The sequence below is a fragment of the Clytia hemisphaerica genome, unplaced genomic scaffold, assembly GCF_902728285.1.
Source record: "Clytia hemisphaerica strain Z4C2 unplaced genomic scaffold, Clytia hemisphaerica genome assembly, whole genome shotgun sequence".
NCBI classification, from domain to species: domain Eukaryota; kingdom Metazoa; phylum Cnidaria; class Hydrozoa; order Leptothecata; family Clytiidae; genus Clytia; species Clytia hemisphaerica.
The window spans coordinates 834805-857871 of NW_027103648.1; the positions used below are offsets into that span (position 1 = coordinate 834805).

A 23067-nucleotide genomic window follows, 5' to 3' on the forward strand; every position below is an offset into this window, starting at 1 on the left:
CAAAGATTAGGGGCGTTACTTTCAACCAGTCACTGCTCTTACAGTTTAGTATTTTCACTTAATGATGGAGGGCGCAAATAAGGACAAAAATACCAGGGGCACCAATTTCATAGTTTGCACCACCAAGAAAATTAAGCCAGGTCGCTACTGTTGTCAAACCAAACAAAGACAGCATTCAAAAGGCGATAAAAAGCAAAAAGGGAAAATTAGTCAATCTCTTTCTTCATATAAAAACATTCAAGTAGTCGCTACTGTCAAAAAGTGTGTACGTCGTTTTACATGTTTAAATTCGAAAAGTTATGACAAGGGTTTTAAAAAAAGTAACTTAGAATTGTCTTATTTTTTCAATCTGATAAAAACAAAAAGTTGCACTATTCTTTGAGACTTTCCCACTTTTTCCTGAAGAATTGTCATTTCAACTGGACGGCATATTCAGAGTTGTTTCAGACGACACTGGTACAGTAAACGATGCTCTTCCTGATAACTTTTGACTTAAACAAAAAAATTCGTCTCCATCCAAAGGACTTTTATTGCGTTCAGCTACAGCTTAACCGGCGTGCGACGCCGGGTACCGGCTAGTCTATATATTAATAGCGGTGCTTTGTGTGTCTGTGTGTCACCACTTTCGTTTTCGCTTTGTTTGTGTTTTAAAATTATGACTTTTAGTCTCTTGCTCCACAAATTTGTTCTATTGGATTCGCGCCATTTGCAAAAGATCGGATACAGCTTGGTTTAGACTTTGTTTTGAAATTTAAGGTCCATCTACATTTAGTAATTTTAATTTCTGCCCAGACATGCCTTTTTCTCTCTTCTTTTGTTTTAAATGTTTTCGAATGTATTTGACGACCGTATTTATTAATGACATTCGAATTCTTTTCAAAACAAAACAATTTCATTTCATAGAAAGGAATATTTCAAAAGTAAATCAAAACATACTCTTGTCCCCCGAATAGACAGGGGGGTCCGAATAAGCAGGGGGGTAGGAAAATTTTCTAAATTCTAATAAGAGGGGGGTAATTTAAAGACAGAATTTTTTAAAACTGATATCAATTTTAACAACAAAAAAGAAACTTTAACAAATAAACACGTAAAATAAAAACCAATACTAACAAAAAGGAAAATTTTAACAAGTTTAAGGTTTATCTATATACTGTAATAAAATATTGAATTATTCGAGTTTAATTAGCGGGGGGGGGGGCGGATTTTTGTTCTCTTAACAATAAGCGGGGGGGACGTCTATTCGGGAGACCGGGGAGACAAGAGTAAAAATCAAAAAGTTTGTGGACAACAACAGCATTCAAAGGGCGATATAAAGCATAAGAAAAAATTAGTTCACTGGTTCTTTCTTCTTATAAAAATATTCAAGTCGTCGTTACTGTTAAAAAGCATGTACGTCATTTTTTATGCTTAAATTCGAAAAGTTACGACAAGGGTTTGAAAAAGCAACTTAGAATTGTCTTATTTTATTTCAATCTGATAAAAACAAAGAGTTGCACTATTCGAGAGGCCCGGAAAACCCGAGTTACAAAAACTCGAGTTACAGAAACCCGAGTTACAAAAACCCGAGTTACGACAAATGTGACGTCACAAGTCTCAATTTATGACGTCATAAGTGGGCTTTTTAACTCGAAAAAGTTTTTTTCTGTTGTTTTGTAACTCGAAATATTTTTTTAAAATTTTGTTTTAGAGTTACGTAACTCGAAAATAAATTTTAAATTTCTTTTTTCGAGTTACGTAACTTGAAATTGTAGTACATTATTTGAACTTTCGAGTTATCTTCGGGTGAAACCAAGTGGGTCAAAGATTCTAGAATTCATATTATTAATACAGTAAATATACACCTCCAACTGGCTCACTGCGAAACCAGTCAAAAGTGAAAACTTTAATCTTACAAAACGTGAGTTTTTCGACTCTGTTACAATCAGATACCGTTGGAGATTAAAACATCTTCCTAATCAATGCGCATGTGGGAAAGCCTTCAATATCGATCATGCTTTATCGTGTGCAAAAGGAGGTTTCGTATACCAGAGACATAATGAAATAAGAGACACTATCTCTACATTTCTGAGTGAAGTAACCAAGGATGTATCAGTCGAACCGAGCCTCGAACCAATCACTGGAGAAGACCTACCAAGAGGAGCCATAAAAGAGGATGGTGCAAGAGCTGACGTTAGTGCAATGGGGTTCTGGACTAGAGGCCAGAGGGCATTTTTTGATGTGAGGGTATTCAATGCCTATGCCCAAAGGTACTCTAGTATGAGCCCCAATGCCATGTTCAGTGTCAACGAGAAAGAGAAGAAACGCCAATACAACCAAAGGATTATCAGAATTGAAGGCGGCTCTTTCACCCCTCTAATCTTTACTACTAACGGAGGTTCTGGCAGAGAAGCCCAAATTTTCATCAGGTCGCTGGCTCTGTTACTTTCTGAGAAAAAGGGGGAACTATTCTCTTTAACTCTCAACTATATCAGAACAAAGTTGTCCTTCGCTTTATTACGATCAACAGTGCTATGTGTTAGAGGTAGTAGGGTGCCCAAAAAAACGGTTTGTGTAATTTACGATGCGCGATCCAACGATTCACGATGCACGATGCACGATCCATGCATATATTATGTTAATTATTCTAATTATGTATTTACAGGTTTTAGTAATCACATATTTTAATTCCTTCTTTTGTATTCCTGGAAAACCAATGTAAAGTATGCGTGTATATATTTTAACCTGAACAATCAAATCAAATCAGAACATGAACTTTTTTGCCCATGCTTTGAATTGAATATCTTGTAACCTTTTTGCTTTCTTTATTTAAAAAAACGTTTCTCCGATTAAACCAACCAAATGCATTGGATTGAGACAGGGTTATAAACAAAAATTTACAATGTTGTGGTAAAGTAGGGAAGACGTTTTTTAATAAAGAGCGCGTGTCTAAACTCACCTTTTTTGAGAAAGATCAAATGAATTAACTTGATCATCAAACAAAGAAAAATATCAAATAAATAAAAGCACCAGTTATTGCAATTCAGTTGGTGATGAAATGCTTTTATAAGAACATGCCAAAAGTAATAATGTAGCCAATGATTCCTTATTTACCTTATTCACTGTTCTTAAAAAATAATGAACGTACAAAAATGAGTATGTGTTTTAATAAATTTTTCGCGCCAAAACCTTTCTATGACGTCAAGGCTTTTTCTTTCAGTTTTTTTCTACACAGAAGATATAAGTTATTTTAATCATTCTGATTATGATAAATTATTTCCCCTTCTTTTTTTAATTTTTTTCGTTATTGTTATAGGATGTTTGTAGCTAGCATTATGAAAACTTATTCGTGCATAATTAGAATAATTAACATAATATATGCATGGATCGTGCATCGCGCATCGTGAATCGTTGGATCGCGCATCGTAAATTACACAAACCGCCAAAAAAATGCACACAAACATTACGGACATTGACATTACGGAGGCTACAAGTTATGTCTAGCTCCCCATATATATACATATTTCGTTATACTTATAGAATTTGTTAGCCGCTCATTGCTTTGTTTATATCTATATATTTATAACTGTTTTGACTACTTCCTAACAAGAAATATATTTCATTTTAGAAAAAAAAAAAAATATATACACCATTTCTTTCGAGAAGATTCAATAGATCCGATTAGAATAGAAACTTATTTTAAAGCGGAAATGATAGAAACATAACAGCGTCAAAAGATCTAATTTACAAAACAATAAGAGAAAGAGCAGACGTCATAAACAAGATTTTGAACAATCAGAAAAATCTTTTAAACAATTATTCTTTGAACATTTATTTTAACGATTACAATTCATTATATCATTTTTGTACATTGTGCAATCGAGAATCTTTTCAACGAAATATGTGTTGTGTTTTTTATAAGAACATCTAAAAATTCGAAGCCTTCAGATCTTTTGTTTTTTAGTTGAGCCTTGAAATCTTCTTAAAAGGTTCCCTTTTCACTATTAGCATTAAATGAGTATTTTCTGCAATTATTTGAGTCCATAAGGCCTTAAAATGTCAAGAAATGTTTCTTAACTTATTGTTACTATTTTAGCCCTCGAAACCTTCTGTTCTCGTATGGTTTGTTCTAAAAAAATGTGTGAAAAACCTAAAGAAACTACAAGTTCTACCTTAGTTTTTAGTTTTTAGCGAAATGACAATGAATTTGATTTTAACAAAGATAGATTGTGGAATACAAAATGTATTTCGAGTAATCGAATCTTTTAGATTTTAGTCTACTTCACCCAACAAAACCTTCAGAAATTCCCATCAAAATTAGAGGTATATAAGTTTCAAGAAAATTACAGAAAATTAAATTGTTTACTGCCCCCTTTCATTTTTATTCCCTTCCATCCTCTCTACTTTTAGTTTTATAGATCAAAAACCCCATTCGTAAACTAAAAAAAAAACAACGCTTTTTAGAATTTTTGGCCAACTTGGTTGCGTCTTAACATAACTCGAAATATTTTTTCAAAATTTTGTTTTAGAGTTACGTAACTCGAAAAATAAAATTTAAAGTTTATTTTCGAGTTACGTAACTCTAAAACAAAATTTTAAAAAAATATTTCGAGTTACAAAAGAACAGTAAATAACTTTTTCGAGTTAAGAAGTCCCCTGATGACGTCATAATTTGAGACTTATGACGTCACATTCGTCGTAACTCGGGTTTTTGTAACTCGGGTTTTTGTAACTCGAGTTTTTGTAACTCGGGTTTTCCGGGCCTCCTTTGTGACCTTCCCACTTTTTCCTGAAAAATTGTCAGTTAAACTGGACGGCATATTTAACGCGAGCGTAAGCGAGAAAAATAACTACCTGCAGAGTCGTTTCAAACGACACTGGTACAGTAAACGATGCTTTTATTCTGATAACTTAAACATTGACTTAAACAAAAAATTATGTCACGGGGGACAGTACACGATCCAAATATGGTTAAAAGATAAGACACCCGGGGAAGGTTAGGTTATTTGATCGCTTTTTTAAGCCAGCTTCAACATCCAAAGGACTTTAAGTGCGTTCAGCTACAGCTTAACCGGCGTGCGACGCCGGGTACCGGCTAGTTTCAATTATTTTGGTATCTAAATTATCCAGCAAGGAAAATATTTTTTACAAATAAAGGTGAGAGCCTATTATTTATCCAAAGTAAAAAAGTGCTTATAAAAAATAACAAAATTCTCGATTTCAGAAAGAAAAAAAATTTCACTTTTGATATCAATCACGGCTGCCATTTTTTGTTTGTACTTCTAGTCTTGTGCGCATAACGAATCAAGCGCTCTGATTGGTTCAGAATGAAAACAATCGATCGGCCGCAGACATTTCAATAGAAACAAAAGATTCTACAGCTTAGCTTCAAATAGATGAATAGCACATTTCTTATCCTCTTTTCCCAAATCTCTGGTCTCATAGTCAGACCCCTTAAAAAAGAAATTTTAGTGGTCAAGAAAAAAATTTAAAGCTAACGCAATTTTTCATTTTGCTTGAATTAATTTTAGAAATTCAATTCAATTTATAAATTTGGCAGGAATCTAGTTCCTGCCAAGACGAAAGAGCTTTTAACACTGCCTTATTTATGTGGCTGTTGAACCTGGTTTCAGGCTGTGTGTGCTTGTTGAGATATCAAAAGGTTTTATTTTCAAATAAGAGTGATATCGTTTGCTTACTTAACAATTTTAATTCACAAGCTTTTTAACATTGGATTAACACGGATGTGGAGCAAGATAGGTCAGAAAGAGGAAATGAAAAACATTTTTCACTCATTGTTTATATCAGCACAATATAACAATAGGCAGTTGGGACCAATACATGGAAAAGGCAACTATTGCCTTAACGGGAAATACTTCCCGAACGGGAAGGTGGAAAACTTCCCGAAATGGCTAGACTTTCCAAATCGAGTTCACCGGTTTCCCGATCGGGAAAGTGGCATCTGAGCACTCCGGAAATGCCTGTGGAAAGTTTAAAACTTTTCCCTTTTGTAAAGGAGGGAAAATAAATAATATTCACTAGGTAGTTAAGAAATCCACCGTGTAATCGCTTCTTAATTCTACTTTCCCCATTCCCAATTAAAAACTTCCCTACCCTGGTCAAAAATCTTTCAAAGATCTTTCAAGAACTTTAATGATCTTCAAAGATCATTAAAGCTAAAGATTCTTTAAAGATCTTTTTAAGATTCTTTCATGTTTTTTTAAAGATCTTTATCTTAAAAAGATCTTTAAAGAAACTTTTATATTCTTTATAAGATTCGGAATATGATTTAATTTCTAAGAATCTTTAAAGATCTTTTACAGAATCTTTAATGATCTTTGAAAGTTTCTGTAAAGATCTTTCAAAGTTTCTTTGAATATCTTTCAAAGTTTCTTTGAATATCTTTCAAAGTTTCTTTGAATATCTTTCAAAGTTTCTGTGAAGATTTTCTTGATTCTGGTTAAAAAATTATACGACTGGATACTTGAAAAATTCACGTGGAAAACCCCCATTGCAGCAAAACACTGGGAAAAATATAAAAATTTCAACTAGTTTCCAATTTACGAAACTTTCACATTTCAACTAGTTTCCAGATTTCGAAATTTTTACAACGAGTTTCCTATAATACGGAAATAAAATACGGAAATCTTACACTTGAAGTTTCAAAAGGAAATTTTTGGAAACTATTGGAAACTTTTTTATTTTGACAAACGAAGGTTTATATACACGGATTAATAATTACAATCAATTATAATCAATGTTGTAAAAAGGTAAAAGAATTATAAAAGTTGGTCGAGAACCCGGTTTACACGGCGCGCTTTATCAATTTGCCGTACGACTTGCTTGAGCTCTCAGCAGACTTAGAAATTTTTGAGAAAAATTAAAAGGGTGTCGATCGAGGGCGCTTATACCGACTGCATAATACCGCCCGTTATCAAGATTCCAAAACTCGTCCCAGTTTCCCTTTCATTCTCTGGCTTGGCGGCAAACAAGATGGCGATGGTTGATGCATATCTCTTGAAATGAAGGGAAGAATCACACAGTTAAGTACAAGTTTTTTGTCTGTTTAGAGCAATTCTCTTTGTCCATGTTCTGTTTAATCCTATTTCTTTGAAGTAATATTTTAATACAGTAGAAACGTCTTGGTCTATATAGAAAATACTGGTGTCCTGTCTTTTGTGATTTATTTTTCTGAAGTTTATTTTCTATACATTGATTTTAACTCGCTTTCAACACACAGGGTACAAGTTGAGCTGAAAAAACAAAAATTTCTTTCAACGGGTTTCTTTAAACAATAAAGCTTGGGTTTCAAGTGAATAAATTTTTGAGTAAAAATGTAATTTTCATTGTTTATAAGTCAGATGATGATGGCTAGTATTAGGGTTTACGACAAATGAATTTGTGGAATAAAGAATTGATTTTAAACCACTTAGTCAGATACGTGTAAGTTTTAATTGTTCTCTGGGTCTACACATTTGTTGTGTATGTGGCATCTTTTGATGAAACTTGAGACCCGCTTTCATAAAAAACTTTACGTATGGCTAGTTTATGAGTTTACGACAAATGAATTTTTGGAATAAAGAATTGATTTTAAACCGCTTAGTCAGATACGTGTAAGTTTTAATTGTTCTCGGGGTCTACACCTTTGTTGTGTATGTGGCATCTTTTGATGAAACTTGAGACCTGCTTTCATAAAAAACTTTACGTATGGCTAGTTTATGAGTTTACGACAAATGAATTGTGGAATAAAGAATTGATTTTAAACCGCTTAGTCAGATACGTGTAAGTTTTAATTGTTCTCGGGGTGTACACATTTGTTGTGTATGTGGCATCTTTTGATGAAACTTGAGACCCGCTTTCATAAAAAACTTTACGTATGGCTAGTTTATGAGTTTACGACAAATGAATTTGTGGAATAAAGAATTGATTTTAAACCGCTTAGTCAGATACGTGTAAGTTTTAATTGTTCTCGTGTCTACACATTTGTTGTGTATGTGGCATCTTTTGATGAAACTTGAGACCTGCTTTCATAAAAAACTTTACGTATGGCTAGTTTATGAGTTTACGACAAATGAATTTGTGGAATAAAGAATTGATTTTAAACCGCTTAGTCATATACGTGTAAGTTTTAAATGTTCTCGGGGTCTACACATTTGTTGTGTATGTGGCATCTTTTGATGAAACTTGAGACCCACTTTCATAAAAAACTTTTACGTATGGCTAGTTTATGAGTTTACAACAAATGAATTTGTAGACAAATGAATATTTTGAAACTGTTAATTCAATAAATATTTTCATGTTTTATTGGTCTTCTTTTTTTGCAAATACATCTTATGACAAAACTTGAGAAATGGCATGGGGGTTTGAAGATAGATCATTTTGAAGAAGGTCAATTGATGTATATAGGTGTTGGGCTATTTCTACCATTATAAAGTTTTTTGCACTGTCTGATGTTGAAAGACTTTGCTTTCTAAAGTGACTTATAATTTTTTTTACACATTTTCAGCACTTCAATTGGATGGTACATTCACTTTGCTGGCTCGGAATTAGAGCTGTAATTCCTAAAAAGTAAGACTTTTTTAATTTTTGTCTTTTCACAATAACATTTTTTATTCCTTTCGAGAAAATTGCTGTTTTTCTTTCCAATGTTTAATTTGATGTCTATTTCTTTTACTGTTTAAGTCTTTAAAGAAAGTTTTTATATGATTTGGATAGCCATTTTATTTTCCAAGTAGATGGTAATCAAACTTATTAATTTTTTTATAGGAGCTCCTTTGACGATGCTTGGGTGAATTGATCAGTCAATATGGAACTCAAAATGGATGAATGCAATACTACGAATGGAATAACGAACTAACAAAGTTGGTGGACTATCATCTTTTTCGAAATCTTGACGAACGCCAAAAACTCAGAAAGTTTTTAAAGCCACAACCAAAAGAAATCTTTTTTTTAAATGACAATGAATTTTATCCAATTCGAAGAAGTCTTATTTTATTACCTTTTTTGCATTCCACAATATTTCTACTTAACCTTTCCCACTTTTTTGTGTCTTTTTTCAGAACAAACTGCTGAATGAGATGTTGGCAACTCAAAGGCGAACCAACATTCTCCTGGGCCAATTGATTGCAAAGGTAATTTTTTTTCAATTTCTCAAAACAACTGGACAACTTTTTTACGCGATGATTTAACACAGCTACAAGCACATCCACGCTTTTCTAACTTGAACCTAGATAAATTTAAAACATGCATTATTTGTCTGTTTTTTGTAAATTTTGCGGCAAGATAGAACATTGGTGTCACCATTCTTTTTTAGGTTTCAGAGCAACCATTACCTAATGCAAACCCAAACCTAAATCAAACACAAACGGCTCCTTTAGATGAAAATGACTTTGTAAGTATCATTTCAACTTCTTTGTTTTTAACTTCATATCCACTGAGTTTTGAATACTTAAAGGGAAACTTTTTGGATTAAGTTCCCGTCAAATTTCGTTTTCATCATCAGAAGAAACTGCTAAAATTCTAAAGCTCTGTGACAAATTGACTTGATAATTTTGAAAAAACTCTTGAGAAGGAAAGAAAGACTTAATTTGTTTTGAGCGGGAGAAAATTATAATTGTAAAATTGACATTTTTTTTAGTTTGAATAATTTTTTGAGAGAGACAATTGTATCCTTTATCCTATCCTTTAGTTACTCTCTATTTACTTTATGTATTTGTAACAATTTTAATATGCAACTTTTAGCTTACACAAAGGTTTCTAGATAACTAAAATGTTCCTTTTCGTTGCTTTCATTACTTTTTGCTTTATTTCTAATGTCTGAGTGTCGCCGTGCTAGATTACATTTAAGTACTGTACGGTTATCTAAAGCAATAAAATTGTATTTTTAGGTTCTGGCAGATGGCTCCAACTTGTTAGATGTGCCGAGACATAATACTCCTACAATATATGCCATTGCCTTGGCTAAGGTGATGTTTACGACGGAAGAACTTGAAAATGGCATGGTCTCGCCTAAAGCAGGCAAAAGGAAATCGAGGACTGCATTAGATCCTAATCAAGTCAAGAAAATAAAGCGTAAATTGAATTATTTCATCCACCATGGGTTGACAAATACGATTTAACTTATTTTCAAGGTTTTTTGCTGTTTTATACAAATAAGTCATGTTAAGCCTGGGAGCTCCTCAAAAAGTTATGCCTTGTTTTTGTTTTTTTGCCATAACTTTCAACTAGTTGTGATATAAAAAAATTTAAACTTTGTTTCAAAAAATTGGCAGTCCGCACATTTTGGTTCATTGCTCTTGAAGGGAAAAAGACAAAACCAAAGTTAGTAATACCTTATTGAAAAGACAATTTTGAATGGTAGAATCTAAGCTTAAATACTTTTTTAAAGAATTCGAAAGTGAAAATAAAAACTTCGAGAGCAATCAACTAAAATGTGTGGACTGTCAATTTTTTTGAAATTCGTTCATATAATTTTTTTACAGGATTGATTCAACACCAATATAAACTGGAGGAACCAAAGTTCAAAAAAATTTGGCCTCATTGCCGGAGGTCCATCAACCAGGCTGGAAATGACGCCAAAAGAAAAGCTGACGTTGAAGATGAGATTCAAGAGAATAATTAATTTAAAATTATAATTGGTGCAAAGAAAAATTGTTTAATACAATCTATATTGTGATATTTTTTTTGTTGATCCGTTCCTCAAAATTGGATATAAAACAACAGCTCTAATTATTATTTTCGCTAACCCATCTCGGACAAGGTGCTTAAAAACAACTACTAGTCTTCCAGGATATTCAAAACACCGAATGGTTTTAAAAGAAGCTTCAAGATTTGTTAAGAATCTTTAAAGTCTCAAATATTGAATTTTTTTCAAGATCTTTAAAGTATCTTAGCTGATCTTTAAAGTATCTTAGCTGATCTTTAAAGATCTTCAAAGATCCTGACTGACTGAAAACGACGATAAATCAGCACTTTTACTGTCCTTGATTTTGAGGGTTATTCCAAATCGCTTCAGACACTTTACCGTCCTCGAAAGAACAAATATATAAACTTCGTTATTTACGAATGGACTACAGAGGATTTGAAAGCATAGCAAAAGGTAGTAAATATTGTGGCGAATCTTTTTAAGAAAATACAGGGCGAATAGTAGTGTTGATCCGTGATAAGCTCAAAGACTCCTAAGTACTACAAAGACTCTAGTACTGTAGGCAATTTTCACATCACCAGTACCCTACTCTACATAATACTACAACGAGATGTATAACTCGACGATATTTAATCAAACCGCGCACTTTGTAATTCCAAAACCTAGCCTCGGATGGGCTGATTATACACTGATCGTTTTACACAGTCTAGTGTTCGTTATTGGTACCATTGGAAATTGTCTTGTCTGTAAATACTTTTCGTTAGAATGTAAAGGTTTGAATCAGATTCAAAAGTGGATCGTATATCTGGCGATCACTGATCTACTGGCTAGCATTCTGGATCCTGCTATATTCATAACGTTGATTCTGATGGATGATAATACCAACTTTGGTGGTGACATTGGCTGTAAACTGGTCACACCAATGGCTAAAGTCCTCAAAACATTATCATTTGAAATTGTCATGTTGATTAATATTGACAGATGTATCGCAATTTTACGCCCGTTTTCGTTAACATGGAGTAGAACTAAAATTCGTGTAGTACTTTTAATAATTATTTTCATAGCATTTGCTTCAAACACTCATCATTTTTATTACATCAAAATCAACGAGTATATGGGTCGTTGTGGACCTGGACACCCTGGATTCAACTATGCTAACGTTTTAGTGCTACTAGTCAGGGATCTGGTATTCCTCGCTGTATTTATCGTTACGATGTTGGCGATAAGACATGAGCTAGCTTCAGGGTCACAGAAAAACGATTCGTTTGTCAACAAGAAACAGAGAGCGCTTGAAAATAAAAAAGTCTCCAAAACACTGGTCATGGTTTCTACCGCGTTTATCGTGCTGATATTCCCAAGAGATTTTCTTCATATTGTTTTCCAAGGCTCGTGGATTCTGAACCCCTTGAATGGTCTGAGATCAACCGCTTTATTAATGGGATTCAATTCTCTCTTGAAGTTTGTCCAATCGCTTAATAGCGTTTGCAATGTGTTCATTTACGCAAAGATTAACCAGAAATTTTGTCGAACTGTTCGAAAAAGTATAAGAAGGTAAATAGAGCAACCAGATGAAAAAGATGTAACTTTAACCATTTAAAATCTTATAAGAAAACTAAGTGATCGTCAGCGAAAAGAGAGAAGAATACCCCCTTCTCATGAGACCCCTTTCCACTGGAAAAATTGACCAAAATATCGTCCTCACTGGAAAATTGTACTTCAATTTTTGTTTCCGCTGAACATAATCGAATAATCAAATCCTCACTGCTAAATATTGTGCTGTTTTTTTCCATCCCCGCTGAATTTTGTGACTTAATAAGAACAAAAGAATTGAAATCCCCAACCATAAAGAATATTGGAAAATCAACCCCCTTCGAGATTCAGTCCGTTATTTTTACCCCCAATGGCTAAGAAAATCCAACAGGGACTGTGAGAAAGGGGCGTAAAAGAGAACTTCACAAAAATAATCAAATTATTTTTTTCCCTAAGAACATTATCACACACTTTATGAACATCTTCATAAAAAATTGTGGTATCGAGCTCTACTCTAACCACTTTCAGTGGTCAAGGCTAGGTTTTCTATCTAAGACAGTAAATTATTTTTAAACAACAAATTAGCATGTATTTTTGAAATTTTTGTGAATTATGTAGAATTTTGAGACGGAAAAGCCACTTTACGTGCTTCGCCGAAACGAAAGAACTTTAAAACTGCACTTTATATGATGGGGTTTGTAAGTTATTTCTGAAGTGAAAATACTCTCGGGTACCTAATAGCCGTCCCTCCCCGCTAATTAATTTTTCAAAAATTTTCCACCCAGGACATTTTTATTCCAACCCCCCGCTTATTAAGTTTTGGGATTTTTTCCAACTCCCCCGCTTATTCCAACCCCCCGGCTATTAGGTACCCGAGAGTACCTGTTTAAAATAGAGATACATGAACATTTAATGGAAATTTTAGCCGAAAAGCGAAGATGTAGTACCAACGCGTCCGTAAAACAACTCCTCTTTTCGATGGAATCCTTTTAAATAATATTCTACCCTTGAATATTTTTTAAACAAGCACAAAACCGCTATCTATAATTCGAATTCTATATTTCTAGTTTTTTTTGTCTTTGCTGGAGATTATTGTGAGTTAGTATTTTAATATTTTACTAGATTTTATATCAATATCTCATTGAAAGTATAATATCATACAAGAGCAGCCACCGGCTAGGAAGTATGAAATATCTGTTCTTGAGGTCCCTTTCTCCTGGAAAAAACTATCTGTTCTGTATCCTGGGCTCTCCTGGATTATATCATCTGTTCTGGGAAAAAATGGGACTCCTGGAAAATGTTTATCTGTTCTCTAGAAATATTATGCTCCTGGAAAAATATAACAGCTATTCTCTAAGAAAATTAAAATGCTCCTAGAAAATGAGACCTTTTAAGAAGATTATGAAGCTCCCTTGTGTTTTTCCTTAAAATGTGCTCCTGGATTTTAAGAACAGATGTCTTTAAGGCGATCCCTGGATTTTACCTGGGTGTTCTGAAGAAAAGTCTCTCCTAGATTTATCCATAAAATCTACTCTCCTGGAAAAAAAGAACAGATATTTCAAAAATATCTGCCGGCGGCTGCTCTTGATCATACAACAACAAAGAAAAAATATCAGCAAAACAAAATTAAGAATATATTAAGAATATCACCATCATGGAATTTGGCACCCGATATTAGAATGCTAAATTGCCAATTAACCCCGAATAAAACAATTTTTTGCTTAAGATATATATGTTGAATTTAGCGTAGATTTGAATCCTAAGAATATCTAAGAATACCGTAGATATACTTTAGAATAATAATTGCCAAAAACTTTAAGAATATCCATGATGAAATGGAATAACACAACTTTTATAAAAAAAGTGTGTACATCAATCGTAAAATTATTCCTCGAAGGAATTTTTACCGCTACTATCATTACTCCCCTTATGATAAATAAACATGATTGTTTGTGTGGTTTTTCTTTCGATTAACCATAGGAGCAGCTATACGTCGAAATCTTCGGTGAACTTTGGCATAAATAAAGACGTTACACACACTGTTAAGTGATTGTATGAATTTCAAAAACGAGTTGATATCGAATACAAAACGATTAACTCGAATTGGGTTACTCGGATCGATAATCCACGATAATTGAAATATCATTTGGAACAAATCTCTTGGATACACGAAAATAATAAAAGCTGTTGAAACGATAAACAATGTTTTCAAAACTTTTTGATTTTCTTTCATTCTACGTTTTCTTGATTCTCTACTCGCGATTTGATCACCAGAGTTTGAAAGCTCATGACGGATTGCCAGTATGGTTATGCAGAAAATGACCAAGAAAAATAAATCTCTCAAAACATATGAAAGTAGATTCGGAATCCCGAATAACAAAAGTTCTGCGTGTGCTGTGCAAACTCCGTGTTCGTTTACGTGAAGCGATATAAACAAATGAAGATTTGAAATGAAAGATAACACCGTTATTAAAAGCAGGACCAGTCTGGTCTTGAATTTATTCCATTTGACGCGATAAGGTTTCAAGATGGCGATACATCGATCTATATTAATCACCATAACGATACTAAAAGATAAACTCTGTAAGACCACTGTAACAGCTACCATTTTGCACCCAAAATTCCCACCAAAATCTGCTCTACCGTGCGCTAAAATCTCAGTGATATACACGATAGGGTCTGCTATACAAATAAGGAAATCAATTCCAGCCAGAAATATAATCCATTTCTGAACTTGACTCAGCGATTCTGTCTTCAACGAGAAATATTTCCAAACCATAAAGTTGCCGATAGTCCCAACAATGAACACCAAAACGTGTAGAATTATTAAAAGATAATCTTTCCAAACATAAGGCTGCATAGCATCTCTTGTACTGACATTCGAAGATGTCGGCAAAACTCGACTTTGGTTGATAAACTCCCACATATTAATATTATCATCGATTAACGTTTTTGTGAAACTGCCCATTCTGTCTTGGAACTGTTTGATTTGATAAACAGTGGTTTCTATAAACATAAACTTACGATTTTATAGAATACCTTATCGGAGAAAACTTCGTCGGGGAAAAGTGACGAAATTTTGGCCAAGTGACAAATATTTTACCCCGACGAAAATTTTTCCCGGCCTTAATGCGTTTACCAACTACCAGCAAGTGACGAAAATTTTCCCCGACAAAGTTTTCCCCGATAAGGTACACAGAGCACGTCTTGTTAGCGACTGTTTACTTGTTGTAATGAACGCCTTCATCAGATTTCATCATACTTGACTCTTAGATATGTGTATTTACGTGGAGTCAGTGCACTAAAATCAGATTAGCTTTATTGACAGTGGAAATGACGTAAAATAATTTAATTTGTAGTCGTTTGTGTAGAGATTATAATCATCATTGAATACTGTTCTATACTCATTAAATGTAAATTGATTTAGGCTGGATCTTTCAAAAAGTGGTATTTGTTATTGTGCAATAGACGATATCGGCTTAACGAAATTCTCCCCGAATGATTACCCATGATGCATTGCGCAAAAAAATTCAGTAAGTCAATATAGTCCGTAAAATTTTTTTGCGCAATGCATCATGGGTAATCATTCGGGGAGAATTCGTTAAGCCGATATCGTCTATTAAATTTAAAGTAATCGACTGGACATTTTCACGAAAGATGTGATCAAATCTGAGGTATTGAAGACTGCACGCATTTGTTATAAGATATTTCACTATCAAATTTAAACTGAATAAAAGATGAATAGACTACAGGACAGTGTGAAGTCTCCAAACTCAAAAACGCCAGGATAAATAAGCTTCGAACTATATTTAGAGATAAAGAGTTTGTTACCTGAAAGATTTATAATCTTTGTCAAAAAGACCCTACTTCATTCGAGATTTCTATCCTAGATAGGCCTAAGTACATAATGACATCAAAATTATCACTAATCAATTTTTTTTCACTTTGAACATAGCCATGGTCTTGATTAAATAATAAACCTAATAAAATTATGGTTTTCGTGTAATAACAATAATTCAGTTCAAAATGATGTGACGACAGCATAATGGTAATTATACTAATGGACTGAAACTAAGATAAGTGACTTGATGGATTTTCAAGCCCACTTTCTTATGCGCTGGGAAACTTTTTTATTTTTCCCACTTTACAACAACAAAAACCAAATACTCTGGGTATTACAAGTTAAACAGTTAAACTTAAAAAGATTCCTTCATGATTCTGTATAAACCAAAATATGACAATTTAAAACACCCCTGTGTCACAGACCCGCTGGGACCCCAGCCCCACTGGAAAATTTGGCAAAAATTTCGTCCCCGGTGGGAAAATACCCTGGAATTTCAGCCCCACTGGGAATTTGACTTTGATTCCCGGATTCCCGGGGGGGGGGCACTCATCTGATCTGGCCTACGTCATGTGCCGCGCTTAAGGGTGAGGTTTTTCTGCATCCCAAAATGCACTGTAAGGGTGTGTTTCTGTGAGATTGCACTGCAAGGGTCGAATTTTAAAACAAATTCAAAATAATGTGTTAAAAAGAAAGGTTTTTACTTCTCGTTTGTTTGAAAAAGTTTCTATTGTCTGATAATTCCAGCTGACAAGAATAATTTTCTCAGTTTTTCTTTGAAACAGAAAATTTCCCAAGCTCCTTCTCTTCACGCAGATTTACAGCTAAGAAATATAGTGCACTATAAGGGTTGGGTATATCAAGAGAAAATGCACTGAAAGGGTACCTTTTCAGCCATATTGAACTGTACTGTAAGGGTACGATTTTGAAAAAAAGATTTTTCGCGGCACATACCGTCGTTTCAAAATCGAGTGCCCCCGGGCTTTGATTTCATCCCCAATCGAGATCCAATATTTAAAAATTGCACCCCAAAACGATCCCCACTGGATTTTTTAACCTTGGAACAATAAAATTTCTATCCCCATTGAGATTTCAATAGGAATTTTTATCCCCACTGAGGAAAAAGTTCCAACGGGGCTGTGAGACAGGGTTTTTTTTTTAATCTCAGATTTTCGTACCTCACATTGAAATTCTATTTTTTTCAAGTAGAAACTAAAAATTACAATTTAACTAACTATCTTGACTTTGAAAAACAAGGAATCTTTTTGTTGAATTTCATTTTTTATTTGATTATCCCTTTAATTTGTTAGGCGGTCAGTCTCAATACGATCAAATTTTTCGTGCAAACATTTTATATCCTCATGCGCGATCTATTTCACTGACAAAATAGTCTCATCTCTCATATCTCAGTAATTTTTTCCCAAACAAAACCAGGCCCGGTGGAGCAACAACAAAAGTGGGGAGGCTGAAGGCTAAAAATGAGATAAAATTTCATTTGCTCAAAAGTGGGGATACAGACACTCCCCAGTGTCCCAGATTCCACCGGGCCTGAAAACCCAGTTTTGGATATTCAATAAAAATAACCCAAGCACTGAGCAAAAGCCTCTTCATTGAATTAAAATCTTAAAAAATGAGAATTGATAAAAATCTTCTACTCAAAACTTTCTAACCTTTAAAGTATCATAAAATGATTAGCTCAAACTCAAAGACTCTCGAGAATAAAAGAAGGGTGTTAACGATATTTATCTGTTCATGTTAAATATTTTGAAGATTTAAAGTTTTTCTGTTTTGATGATAAATAAAAAGAAACTCCCAACCGGAGAAAATATGTTTCGTTTGATTCAGATTGGATATTAGTTTAAATCCGGATCCTTTTCGATATTTAAGGCCTTATTTTTACAGACCAAATTTCTCAAAGAATTTATCATCGGCCTCGGCCTAAGGATCAAGTTATGTGATGCAAATAAATAACAGGTGTCAAATATGATCATAAATTGAGGTTTAAGGGGTTCAAAGTTTTATTTTATGACCCATTTTGAGATAAATTAACGAAGATTTCATGGAGAAATTGAAATGACAGCTTTTTAAAATAGCTAAAGAATCTAAACGTCGAAAATGTAGCAATCCTGCCAAAAGCAAGCACATAGTACTGAGAGAAAATTCAAGAGCGAATTTGTTTGATCAATAAATTCAACATTATCAATCCCATAGAAACGTTTATAATAATTTTGAATGATTTTATTATTTTTACGGTTTTAAAACATTTAAACAAATTTTTTTAAGTCTTGTTTTTAGATGAAAATTTTCCTTTATTACAAAGTGCATCAGGTGTTATTACAAAGTGCGTCAGCTTTTCGTATTCATTATAAAGTGTGTTAATTTTTATCACAAAGTGTGGTATGTCGATTATTACAAAGTGTGTCAGTTTTTATTACAAAATGCGTTAGGTATAACAAAGTGCACCAAGGTGTATTACAAATTGTGTCAGGTATTACAAAGTCTGGTGTTATTACAAAGTGCGTTAGTACAGCAAGTACTAAATCTCAAATAATATAACCCATATTAGTGGGGTCGTTTAGCATAATTTACGGGAAAACAATAAGATCTAGCTGAAACTTTCTCCAGACCTTCTCTATAGGATGGTTATGCCTCAGGAAAAATTCCCCTAAAATCCCACTGGTGGAACATCCCTTTTTTGGGACATTTCTTTTTTTTTCCCAGGCAAAACCCTAAGGGCGAAATTTTTTGAAAATTTCAAACTGATTTTCAGACATTATCAAGTATACCATTCGAAAGCTCTCGAAAAACTATATAGAAGACTTTTAAACGGGTATAGCCGATTTTATTACCTAACTCAAGATAATTCACGCAGAAGATGCTATTTATAGTCAATTTAGACCAAAATGTGGCGAAAAGTGGAACTTGCGCATGAAATATCTCGAGTTGGGTAAGGAAATCAGCTATAACCGTTTGAAAGTCTTCTATATAGATTTTCGAGAGCTTTCGAATGGTATATATGATATTGTCTGGAAATAAGTTTGAAATTTTCAAAAAATTTCGCCGTTAGGGTTTTGCCTGGGGAAAATAGAAATGTCCAAAAAGGGATGTTCCACCAGTGGGATTTTAGGGGAATTTTTCCTGAGATATAAGCATCCTATAGAGAAGGTCTGGAGAAAGTTTCAGCTAGATCATATTTTTTTCCTTTAAACAGCCTGTATTTTTGTAACACAACCACACTATATCTACATATTATGTACCCATTATTCTAACTTGGTACGACATAACAAACGCTGTTTATGGTGAGAAAATCTTAACCACTCACTGCAAAGAAAACAAAAAAAATTTGAAAGTTTTCAAGTGTTTTCAAGAACTGAGGTTGGATCATTATTTGGATAAATATCAAATTACGATCGCATCACAGATATTATATTCCATTACACATTAGATAGGCAAACTACGTAAAAGTTTTCCATGGAAGTGCAACCAGTTTTGAAATCGATTACGTAGTCCTCCATATGTTTTCTATTTTTAATTTCTCATTAATTCTACCTTAGGTTTTCGAACGTTCTCAGTATTTCAAAACATTCGAATTGCGCTGTTGACGACCAGAGTTGAAACAAAATGTCAGACTAGTAGGCTTTAAAACTTGACGTACGCTTCCTTTTATATTAAAAGCCTGATCCAGTTAAGTAGTCAGAGGTCAGTAATTATGATATGACCACTTCACACCATCTTTATAATAATCAAAATACCGTCTAGTATCTTCTCAAAGGACGATGACAGTATCCAAAATCTTTGAAGCCTTCAAATATTTTACACGTTTTTTTATAAGAACAAACTATATATAAATAACAAACAATAACATAAGGCTTCGATGACCAAAATGTTAAGACCAAGTTAAGAACATTTATGGCAACAACACTCTAAAATGGCAAATTTCACAATTTCTTAAGAAAATGCAAAAAATGCTCGCAAAATGGTGAAAGCAAGAACGTGTTAAGAACACTTTTAGAACGTGTTAAGAACACTTTTAGAACGTGTTAAGAACACTTTTAGGCTTGAAACTAAAGGTTAAGAACAATCCGAAGGCTTCAAAAATTTTGGATGTTCTTTAAAAAAAACGTGTACCTTTTTGAGTTTCAAGCCTAAAAATGTTCTTAAAATATTCTTATTTCCACCCATGTTCTCAAAAAGTTTGTTCTTATAAAATAACGTGATAGCAATAGTACAAAAATTGAAAAAACATAATACGATTTCTTTCATGGGATGTTTTCTTTTTGTTGGTGCAATAACAAAGTCTTGACTATCGACTAAAATAAATAATTTAAGATATTGCTCATCAGGGCTCCACCTTATCATTTTTGCAATCAATCATTTTGTTTGTGATAAGTTTGATAATGTTTGCAGAAGGTTTTGCTTTAGTTTTCATTGCATATAATAAATAAGTTAATGATAAGCTGTGATAATCAAAGTGGTATTAGACTTTTATTGTTCTTTCTAGGATAAGGATACTACTCTTTATCTCGACTAAAGCCAGTATCCTATTTTGATTTTGTCCAAGACTGATGTAAAGAAAACCATATTGTTATAAAATAATATTCAAATTAAGTGTGGCGTTTTAATAAAAGCGAGGCGAGAGTTGGATTCAACCAGAAAGCTCAGAAAACAAGATGGACACTTCAGCCAGTCCGAACATCACTTCACTCAACAATTCAACTGGGAATAATTTACAGACCTACGTGTTTAAAGATTACCTATTGATTACACTACACGTTCTCATTTTTATAGTTGGAACTATTGGAAACTTTCTGGTCTGGAAATTCTTCACTTTAGAAACAAGAGCATTGAGTCAAATACATAGATGGATGGTATATTTAGCGGTGGCAGATTTCTTAATGTGCGTCTCTGATCCGATTATATACATAGAAGAAATCTTAGCTCATGGTAGAGCAGACTTTGGTGGGAATTTCGGATGCAAAATGGTAGCTGTTACAGTGGTTTTACAGAGTTTATCTTTTAGTATCGTTATGGTGATTAATATAGATCGATGTATCGCCATCTTGAAACCTTATCGTGTCAAATGGAGTAAATTCAAGACCAGGTTGGTCCTGCTTTTAATAACAGTGTTATCTTTCATTTCAAATCTTCATTTGTTTATATCGCTTCACGTAAACGAACACGGAGTTTGCACAGCACACGCAGAACTGTTGTTATTCGGGATTTCGAATCTACTTTCATATGTTTTGAGAGATTTATTTTTCTTGGTCATTTTCTGCATAACGATATTGGCAATCCATCATGAACTTTCAAACTCTGGTGATCAAATCGCGAGTAGAGAATCAAGAAAACGTAGAATGAAAGAAAATCAAAAAGTTTTGAAAACATTGTTTATCGTTTCAACAGCTTTTATTATTTTCGTCTATCCGAGAGATTTGTTCCAAATTATTTTTCAATTATCGTGGATTATCGATCCGAATAACCCAATACGAACAACTCGACTTTTACTCGATATCAACTCGTTTTTGAAATTCATACAATCACTTAACAGTGTATGCAATGTCTTTATATACGCAAAACTTCATCAAAGATTTCGAAGATCAGTTCGCTCGAGCATGCGTAGAAATTTTAGCATGCAAAAAAGAACACCACCAAAAACAAAATTAATGCATTCGAAAGATAAACTAGGAAGCTCTGAAGAATAAACACTCTATTCAAACAGATTCAAATACTGTTTTCATACAATCTACTGAATACAAACACGAACCGTTGGAATCCCCATCCAACTGGAATAATTGGCCGAAATTTCGTCTCCGGTGGGAAAAATACACTATAATTTCAGCTTGACTGAGAAATTGAATTTGATTTCATCCCAATGTAACATTCAAGGGAAAAATTTGTACTCTAAAACCATCCCCATAGGGATTCTAAACAATTCTGAACAATTTAGAATTTATATTCCCATTGAAATTTCGATAAAAATATCAATATGAAACCTAATAGCCTTTGAAGTCTTTTAATTAATGAACTTTTAGTTCATGGAATAATTGGGTATGGGATATCATATAGTACCATGATAAAAACCGTTCATAACATTAGCAATTGTAAAATTGTACGTATAAAAGATTTAGCTCTTGAGCCAGTTTCCTAAATCAGTCCCGGCACTGATTGGAATAAAAAAAAAGCTTTACTTACATTTTGGTTTGAAGGGCGTCGAAGGGTGGCCACACCTTGAATGATAGTGGCGTTACAAGTGAATGCCAAAGATTCCAGTCAATGATTTAATTCATTTCTTACTTCGGTTTATTTAATTCATTTTCTAGTTAACACTGAAACAATAAATGATAAAATATCTTTAAAATTAATCAGACAAAAAGATAAAGCAAGGAAACTTACTTCATGGAAGGCTAACAAATAATACACCTTTTCGACCGTAGTCGCGCGGTCAGGCGCGTGCCCCTTTATTATTCAATTATCCCCCTTAAACTCGATCCAATCCTTTTTTTACACCTTTTTCTGTTGTCTATAGGTGCGAAAAAAAGACTGGGACGGTTTTAGAGTGCTAAAACGGACAAAAGAAATGCCCGCGCGGCAATTGGCGGTTACGGTCGAAAATGTGTTTTCAGACAACCACCAATGTGGTAGGAACATAATTATAGTTTATATGTAAACTGATATTATCCCGTTTCGATTATTATAGTATTACTAGCCGGTACCCGGCGTCGCACGCCGGTTTAGCTGTTTGCTGAACGCATTTAAAGTCCTTTGGATGTTGGGAAGGTGGCTTAAACACCCCTTAAACACGATGAAATCAAAATTAAAGGGAAGAATTCTCTTCAAAGTTTGACTCTATCCCTCCCGGGTGACGTATCTTTTAACCATATTTTGAAAAATATTTTTGTGGCAAAAATGATCAGAAGGCAGAAAGGGCGCCATTCCCAAATTACAATTAAATCGGAAAATCAAACTTCAGTCCCACTAAGAATCGGAAAAATAGGAAAATTTTAACTTTTTGCCCCCAGAAAGATAGAAATTTGGTGAAATTAGTCCCAAAAAGTGAATTAAAATTCACACAATG

General features: G+C 33.7%; 4 protein-coding genes across 5 annotated transcripts in view; 2 read left to right on the forward strand and 2 right to left on the reverse strand.

Annotated features, from left to right (window-relative positions):
• LOC136803022 (transmembrane protein 218-like) overlaps positions 1-22342 on the reverse strand; it is a 29451-nt gene extending 7109 nt beyond the window's left edge. Inside the window, exon 1 of the mRNA XM_067059772.1 lies at positions 22185-22342. The gene's annotated coding sequence lies outside the window, so the exon portion shown is untranslated. The remainder of the gene's footprint in view (positions 1-22184) is intronic.
• On the forward strand, positions 6942-10643 carry LOC136803020 (uncharacterized). Of its 2 annotated transcripts, none has more exons than XM_067059770.1 (7): positions 6942-7018; positions 8483-8544; positions 8743-8837; positions 9036-9107; positions 9290-9367; positions 9864-10047; positions 10458-10643. In XM_067059770.1, exons 4-7 carry the CDS (start codon positions 9054-9056, stop codon positions 10595-10597), a joined length of 456 nt encoding a protein of 151 aa, XP_066915871.1. In that variant the 5' UTR covers positions 6942-7018; positions 8483-8544; positions 8743-8837; positions 9036-9053; the 3' UTR covers positions 10598-10643. The 2 variants fall into 2 exon arrangements, with proteins under 2 accessions (XP_066915871.1, XP_066915872.1); XM_067059771.1 differs by having other exon boundaries at positions 6952-7023.
• Positions 11232-12176, forward strand: LOC136803069 (histamine H2 receptor-like). Its single transcript, XM_067059820.1, has one exon. The coding sequence runs from the start codon at positions 11232-11234 to the stop codon at positions 12174-12176; it is 945 nt and encodes a 314-aa protein (XP_066915921.1).
• LOC136803070 (C5a anaphylatoxin chemotactic receptor 1-like) lies at positions 14079-15119 on the reverse strand. Its single transcript, XM_067059821.1, has one exon. The coding sequence runs from the start codon at positions 15117-15119 to the stop codon at positions 14079-14081; it is 1041 nt and encodes a 346-aa protein (XP_066915922.1).
• Positions 22343-23067: the final 725 nt, after the last annotated feature.

What these genes read in the sequence shown, in the direction of transcription:
- LOC136803020 (XM_067059770.1), top strand. Translation starts at nt 9,054, where the DNA reads ATGTTGGCAACTCAAAGGCGAACCAACATTCTCCTGGGCCAATTGATT. An exon ending in CTTTAGATGAAAATGACTTT is followed by an intron (nt 9,368 to 9,863) that starts GTAAGTATCATT and finishes TTGTATTTTTAG; the next exon opens with GTTCTGGCAGATGGCTCCAA. An exon ending in TCAAGTCAAGAAAATAAAGC is followed by an intron (nt 10,048 to 10,457) that starts GTAAATTGAATT and finishes ATTTTTTTACAG; the next exon opens with GATTGATTCAACACCAATAT.
- LOC136803069 (XM_067059820.1), top strand. Translation starts at nt 11,232, where the DNA reads ATGTATAACTCGACGATATTTAATCAAACCGCGCACTTTGTAATTCCA.
- LOC136803070 (XM_067059821.1), bottom strand. Translation starts at nt 15,119, where the DNA reads ATGGGCAGTTTCACAAAAACGTTAATCGATGATAATATTAATATGTGG.